Source organism: Lampris incognitus, chromosome 15 (assembly GCF_029633865.1).
Source record: "Lampris incognitus isolate fLamInc1 chromosome 15, fLamInc1.hap2, whole genome shotgun sequence".
NCBI lineage: Eukaryota > Metazoa > Chordata > Actinopteri > Lampriformes > Lampridae > Lampris > Lampris incognitus.
Genome location: NC_079225.1, coordinates 32,007,422 through 32,015,272, shown reverse-complemented (window position 1 = coordinate 32,015,272; position 7,851 = coordinate 32,007,422). Strand labels below are relative to the sequence as shown.

The 7,851-nt window shown below is 48.4% G+C and overlaps 1 protein-coding gene and 1 pseudogene across 1 annotated transcript in view; one reads left to right on the top strand and one right to left on the bottom strand.

Moving 5' to 3' along the window:
• The window catches only part of LOC130124847 (cyclin-K-like), an 8,733-nt pseudogene extending 7,954 nt beyond the window's left edge, over positions 1-779 (bottom strand).
• A 4,156-nt stretch (positions 780-4,935) lies between these two features.
• The window catches only part of LOC130124846 (B-cell lymphoma/leukemia 11B-like), a 22,664-nt gene continuing 19,748 nt past the window's right edge, over positions 4,936-7,851 (top strand). The window contains 4 exon segments of the mRNA XM_056294193.1: positions 4,936-4,980; positions 4,982-5,038; positions 5,040-5,149; positions 5,151-5,299. Of these exon segments, the coding sequence (XP_056150168.1) occupies positions 4,936-4,980; positions 4,982-5,038; positions 5,040-5,149; positions 5,151-5,299 (361 nt within the window).

Here is a 7,851-nt window from a genome sequence, read left to right as displayed (position 1 = left end):
GAGTCATTTGCTGTATTCAGCCGTGGAAACTCGTTTTTTTTGGTATCTGTTTACGCTCACAATTGGCATGCTACTGGTGAAACGGTTTATGTTCGTTTCTTTATTCACACCATATGGCCATCAAGTGTTCTCACCGTACGCACTACGACGCCACAGTAAATACTCACACACACACACACACACACACACACACACACACATTGTGGTAACTGGATGACAATTTCAGAGAGGAGGACTGGTTTCTATTTTATGATTTAGTGTGATTTATTTTAGTTTGTCTCCCTGGTGCTAGAGATATTTTCCTATATTTCGTCACAATCGGAACAGCTTAAACTCATTTTTGCAACGTTATAAAAGTTTTTATTATTATTATTATTATTATTTGTATGCTCTTAAATTGCTCGGCAGGTTTAATTTATCTCCAAGTGTCATGCCTTATAACTGACAAAGTCATTCACGGTGATTTACTGACAAGTCAGTCAGTTGCATAGGCGTTATTTTTGTGCACTTTTAGAATTGATAATCCAAGATTTATGATGAGAACGAGACTGCTACAGATTAAGTGGTGATAAGATAATTAAACCCACGGCCCCTTTCGACTTGCACAACGCACACTGTTGCAGCTCGGCTTGGCAACCGGAGCCAAGAAAAAGGAGTAGGGTAAGCGAGTCCGCTTGTCGTTTGAATTTTTGATCGCAACCATCTGCAACGTTGCTGGTGTCATTTATTTTCAATGACAGAGTGAGTCTTACCCTGCTCTCCCTGCGGGGTTTACACATACGCGAGTGTGCATGTGCGTGTGCGTGTGGTGTGTGTGCGTGCGCGCTTCCAGCCGAGCCAGTGGAAGGGAAAACAAAAGGGAGAGGAGGGAAAGGACAGGTCTGAACCCATACAGTATGGTTGCCTGTCAAACAAGTGCCCCTGGCCTTACTTTGCCTCTGCCATTAGTACACAGTGTTCAGTTGGTGCTGTGAGGTGCTGTGAGGTAAGGTACTATCCCTGGTGTCGACAGAAAACGGCCTCGTGGCCTTCCACGTTACACTCAACTGATTTCTAAAATCTAATTAAACAAAACTGGGAACATCACAACAATTGTAGACCTGCAGCCTGCGAAATTACATTTTCAGAATAGAGTAGAATAGAGTAGAATGGAATAAAATAGAGTAAAATAAATAGAGTAGAATAGAGCAGATTAGAATAGAATAGAACTGAACAGAGTGGAGTAGAATAGTATAGAGTAGAGTAGAGTAGAATATTGTAAAATAGAATAGAGTAGAACAGAACGGAACAGAACAACAGAGCAGAATAGAGTAAAATAGAATAGAGTACAATAGAATAGAACACAAAAGGTCTTGGATTGGGATGGAGTAGAATAATAGCCTTGAACCATGTTGTTAAAGTGTTTTGTGCCTTACCTCGACCACAGCTATCCACAAGAGTTACTGCTCTTTACAGCAGAATGTGAGAGCACACAATCATCAGTGATTAATGCCATTTATAGGGACAATTAACCCCAGATGATATCACAAGAGCTGAGAAGCAGGTATATGTACCTTGGCACGTTTCACCTTGTTAGTGTGAAAAGCATTCACTGCAGTGTTGGAAATGCTCGGCGTAGCTGTCGGACACATTCCCCGAACTGTGACTGGCTGTGAGAATATTTAAGGCCTAAATTAGCAAGCAACATCAACAAAATTGTGCAAAGGCCATTTAATTGTAAGTAATGCTGCAACTAAAAATACTTCAACAAGCGTGCACGCATCGTGCATTCATTACGTTAAGCCAGGGATTTGAACACTTTTTTTTTGTTTTTTTTTTTTCAGTTGTACACAAAAGTTATTTCAGCTCGTGTAGAATGAGAAATGGATGAAACAGACCAACGGGCTTCTCCTGTGCTTCCTGTCTCTTTGCATCGTGCTGTGCCGTTTAAACGGTAGGGGTGGAATGAGTGACTGACTCTCTCTCCATCAAACTGATAGGGGGTGCTCTAAGGCTGCCTGACTTACTTGCACTTGATAAGGCTAAATCGTCTGACTTGTCATTTGCTGAATATAGCCCTGAACGTTATAGTGTGTGTGTGTGTGTGTGTGTGTGTGTGTGTGTGTGTGTGTGTGTGTGTGTGTGTGTGTGTGTGTGTGTGGGAGAGTGGAGAGTGTGTGTGTGTGAGGGGAGAGAGAGAGAGAAAGCGAGAGAGAGAGAGAGAGAGAGAGAGAGGAGTGACTGAGAGAGAAATTATAAGTGTGGTACCTTGTTAGACAGCTTGGTTTCACAGCTATCACCACCTTCTTCTTCTTTGGTGGCATGTTTGACAGTGTATCTGCTACGCTCCCTTAGCTATCAAGCATGTACCTTCTCACATAGGAGTTTATACAGAGGAATTAGACCCCGCCTGTCATGAAGAGAGGCTACATCGCTCTCTCTGTGTGTGTGTGTGTGTGTGTGTGTGTGTGTGTGTGGTGCCCAGGAATGATTTTTTTTTTTTTGCATGTTGTTCCACCTAACACAAGTGACCCATAAGTCTGGGCCACTTCTGCAAGCGGCACTGTTTCGCAAAGTGCCTCAATAAGTGAATCACGTTCTACACATTCGTAATGGCGTCAAAATCTGCTCGTTTACCTCATCGTTACTCAACCTTGGATTAGCAGACAGGCCTTACTTTCCCCCCCATATCTTTCTCCCTTTGTCTCATACGGTGTTTTTTTTTCTCTCTCTCCCTCATTCTTTCCGTCTTGCCAAGTTCAATTTCAAATGCCCTGACATCTGTCACCTCCTTGAAGTGATGTTGCTGTTCTCTCCATTTTTTTAGACACGTCTGGAATCTGGGCCCTTTTAGAATTGTCATCATGCTACCTGTCTCAAATATGTTCTGATGATCAAAGATGAGAGCACGGCGCACACCACACACACACACACACACACACGTGTGCGCGCGCACACACACACACACACGCGCGCGCGCACACACACACGGTTACATGGCTTTTGTGTAACACACTGGAACATTGGCTCATGTGAATTGTGGTCACAAGCTGTGAACTGTTGGTAAATATGTGTTTGTGTTCCTTCTTCGCCGCCAAAGATTATGAGATGGAAATTATCTGGCAAGCGCCCAGGAATCCGTCGCCATTCAGAGAAAAGATATTTGGCGTCGGATCATCACTCCAGGCAATTGTTAGGGCAAAGGGAGTGGACTGGAAAGAGAGCGGGGTGATACATACTTAGAAAGAAATATCTGCAGTTATAAAACCGGGCTAAACTGTGTGAAACGCTCGGGCAGAGCCCCGTCTGAACGTTATCCGTCGTTACCGGGCAGAACTGGAAGTTTAGACGAGTGCAACCCCCATGAACGATCGGATGGGTGATAAGACAGTTAGGGGATCTCTCTCTCTCTCTCTCTCTCTCTCTCTCTCTCTCTCATCTCTCTCTCTCTCTCTCTCTCTCTCTCTCTCTCTCTCTCTCTCTCTCTCTCTCTCTCTCTCAGATAAGTGAGGCTAAGATGGATGGGCGCACACAGACAGACACACACAGACACAGACACAGACACAGACACAGACACACACACACACACACACACACACACACACACACACACACACACACACACACACACACACACTAGTCTCTCTACAATTACCAGGGTGTCATGTTTGCACACTGAGAGAGAGAGAGAGAGAGAGAGAGAGAGAGAGAGCGAGCCTGCAAGGAGAACATGCGGGTGGTAGAAGTGGAGGTACAGAGGCAGATGGGAGGTGTTAGGCTCCTCTCCCAAGCAACAGCCCCTCTCCCCGGGTGCTCACGCGGAGGTCCGGAGAGTCTCTGGAGCTTCAGGTTTCCTACGGGGCTTTTGGAGGAGGACACATTGTCACGTGGCACGCCGGGCTAGTGTTAAAAAAGGAGTTTTTTGTCCGGCGGGGATTCCCGTTGACCCGAGGGAGTCTCGTCTCAGCCACAGGAGGAGGGAGGGAGGAGGGATGGGGGGGGGCATGTAATGGTTATTAATGACCGTGTCAGATATATGAAGAATAAGATTTACTCTTTTAATAGGACACCGGGCTTGGTTTTATAGATTTGCTGTCTTCGGAGAAGCCACAGTACCTGGATTCTGCTGCACATGGGCACACAAACAGATGACAAAGAAACACACATAAATCTCTCTCTCTCTCGCTTTCTATCTATCTCTCTATCTATCTGTTTCTCTCTCCCGCTCACGCACGCACGCACGCATGCACACACGCACGCACACACACACGCACACACACACAAGCAGGCGTGTGTGTGTGCGTGCGTGCACACTGCCTCAGTAGATTTGGCCTCGAATCCGCTACACTTTGTTCTGTGCTTGTAGTGGGGCTCCCACATGGTGCAGGCAGCCATCTAACTATGGCAGCTTAGTACTGCAAAGGGCCTCACGCGGAAAACCAGATAGCGCAGTACGAAATGAAAGCTTCCTGGGCTTCGTGCACAAGTGTCACATCCCACCCGCGCAGATGTCAAACCGATAAGGCGGCTCCCAGGTGTTTGTCTTGGTAGGCGAGCTATCTCCACCGCCATGTTGCTTCATGCCAATGAAAGCCACGCGCTCGCTAACGTAATGAACGTCCCATGTGGTGTGGAAAGACGGCTTTTTTTTCAGGTGACGTTATCGAAGAAATCTAAACCTCTCGGTGTATTTTTCGGGTCTCTGTGTCTGTGCCCGTCTTGCTTTGTCTCTCTTTGTGTGTGATCCTCTCATCTCTCTCTCTCTCTCTCTCTCGCTTTGTTTTGTTGTTTCTTCACTCGCTGTAATCAAAGTGGTGTTTTCCCCCCTCCTATTCTGCGCAGTCCCCACAGTGCAAGACACATTATTTTGCAAATAAAAAATGGATAAATTGCCGATTGATATGTAAATAAATCCTCTTTTCTTTTGCTTGACGGTTTCTACAGCGGAGGCCAATCATGAGCGGGGGAACGGGATCTCCGTCTCCAGAGCCGTCCACCTCCGAGCCCTCAGAGGCTGGGGCCCGGGGAGCACGACCTGCTGACCTGCGGCCAATGCCAGAACCAACTTCCCGCTGGGGGATATCCTGGTCTTCATCGAGCACAAGCGCCGTCTTTGCCGGGGGCACGGGAGTGCCGCTGGGTCCTTCTCCAAGCCCGGGGAGAGTGGTGGGGACCATCTCTCCCCGGGCCAGGCCTTTGGAGTTGAGTAGAGGGCCGATCCCGGTGGAGGTGGGCATCCAGGTTACCCCGGGAGGAGAGGACGACAAGGAGAGGAGGCTGACACCGGCCAAGGGAATCTGCCCCAAGCAAGAAAGAGGAGGTAAGGAAGCCAGCGACGTGCAGTATTCAAATGCTGAGAGAGGAAATGGAGAATGCAATTATTCAGAGTGAAGGGGGAGGCTGGTGGGGGGGGGGGGGGGGGGGGGCGAGGGTTCGAGAACAGCGAGGGCAGGTGGATGAGGCACTGATGTTTTGAGTGCTATGACTGATACATAGCTGTTGACACTTGTAAAGAAACTAAGAGCTTCGCCGCGCCATCATAAACACACACAGATTTAAAGCCCCCCTCATCATTGTGCTCTGGATGCAGTAATGCGCGCACACACTCACACAAGCACTCACACAAGTGGATATGTGCAAACTCACAATCAGACTCTTTCTCTCTCTCTCTCTCACACACACACACACACACACACACACACACACACACACACACACACACCGCTTACCTGTCCAAGACAGATAGCTCCCTTTAAAGAATCCCAGCTGCTCGTTATTTTGACAGTGGCCTTCAGGAGGGATTAATGCGGCCTGGAATGATTTCATTAGGGTGAGTAAGAACCGCGCTGCACGCCTGTTCTGCTCCGCTCCGCTCTAAGTGAAACATCACACATACGCACACATACAAACAGGCACGCACACGCACACACACCCACACACACACACACACACACTCACACACAACATGCATGTGCATGCACGCACACTGGCAAGGCCCGAAGGACTCCTTCAGCTGAAACCAATTGGGGAAAGGCGAGGAAGAAGGTGATGGAAGAGCCGCCCCCAGTGCCCGTGTTTGTGTTTTTTGTAGTGGGCGTTGCACATGTGTGTGTGTGTGTGTGTGTGTGTGTGTCTATTTGTAAGAAAATGCTGCAGCATATGAGGGGGGGGGGGGGGAGAAGAGAGAAAAAGGTTAAGAACGATGATTAAAATTCATCACCGTGCATGGCGAGGAGAAGGGGATTAATAAAGCAGCGAGGCTGTTCATGTAGCTGAAGGGAGGAGCGAGCCGGGCCTGTACACTTTCTGCACTGCAGGGGCGCATGTTCAAAGTTATCAGAAGAGACAGTCACCACCACACACCCGGACTAACTGGCAGGCTACTGGGATTACGCAGGCTTTAGCAGACAGACAGAGACTTGGTTAGGGGGAGCGGAGACTGGCTTATCATAAAAGTTAGCTACTGCGATACCAAAACAAGAAAGAAGAAGAAGAAGAAGAAGAAGAAAGAGAATCACTAGCAAGAGCAGACAGTCGCCACGGACTCGTGTCTGTACCAGACTGTACAGACTTTTGTAGACCGGGAGAGAGTTTGTTACGAAGATTTGGTTTTTTTTTTTTTGCTCGATCCTCAGCTGTTATTGAGAGTTTTTAAGAAATTTATATTACGATCAACACCGCACAACTAGTTAGACTGGACAGGTTTTTACTGGACTACGCAGACTATGGTAGACTGGGGAGAGGCTGTTGTCTCGTACGAGTCATGACTCCACGGGTCTGTTGATGCCGGTACTCCCCTCAGGTAGCCGCGAGAGGATGAATAACGGCTGTGTGGCCTCCGGCTTGGTCGTGCGTCCTTACAGACAAACTTGGCCGTGTCTGCGGGCGGGAAGGCGGACGTGGATATGTGTCCTGGTCGCTGCACTAGTGCCTCCTCTGGTCGGCCGGGGCGCCTGTTGGTGGTGGTGGTGGTGGGGGGGGGAGGTAACTGGGGGGAATAGCGTGACCCTCCAACGTGCTACGTCCCCCTGATGAAACTCCTCACTGTCAGGTGAAAAGAAGCGGCTGGCGACTCCACATGTACGGGAGGAGGCATGTGGTAGTCTGCAGCCCTCCCCCCGGATCGGCGGAGGGGGCGGAGCAGCGACCGGGACGGCTCGGAAGAGTGGGGTAATTGGTTGGATGCAATTGGGGAGAAAAGGGAGGGGGGGATTCACATCGAATGGCCTCACATGATGCATCTCACATCCACCCATAGGCAGAAAATGGACTATTAAAAAAAAATTTTTAAATTTACTCTTTAATATACCGAGTTTCTACATGACATCACGCATGGACATGCACGTGCTATGCAGTCCTTTTCTGACAGAAGGTGAACAGGTTATATTTTACATCAGCTCTGCCAAGATCCACACGTGTGCTCATGTGCTCTGTTTGACCTCTTGCAGAGGTGAAATGTTTGAAAACCGTCACAAATAAGATGTGGCCCCCCCAGTTTTAGATAGCGGTGTTAACCGAAACTTTATCAATTGTCATTGCACATACATACAACGACATCCTGTTGTATCGGAGCAGCTGCAGCGTCCGGGGACCAACTCCAGTTCTTCTTTCCACTGCCTTGCTCAGGGGTGCAGACAGGAGTATTAACCCTAACAAGCGTGTCTTTTTGATGGTGAGGAGGAAACCCATGCAGACATGGGAAGAACATGCAAACTCCACACAGGAAGGACCCGGGACGGCCTGGGGTTCGAACCCAGGGCCTTCTTGCTGTGAGGCAACGGTGCTAACCACCGGGCCTCACAGCATGCTGCAGAAAAATTAAAATCGCGGGATTTCCATTGGTGGATTACGCTAAATATTGTAATGGAGAAA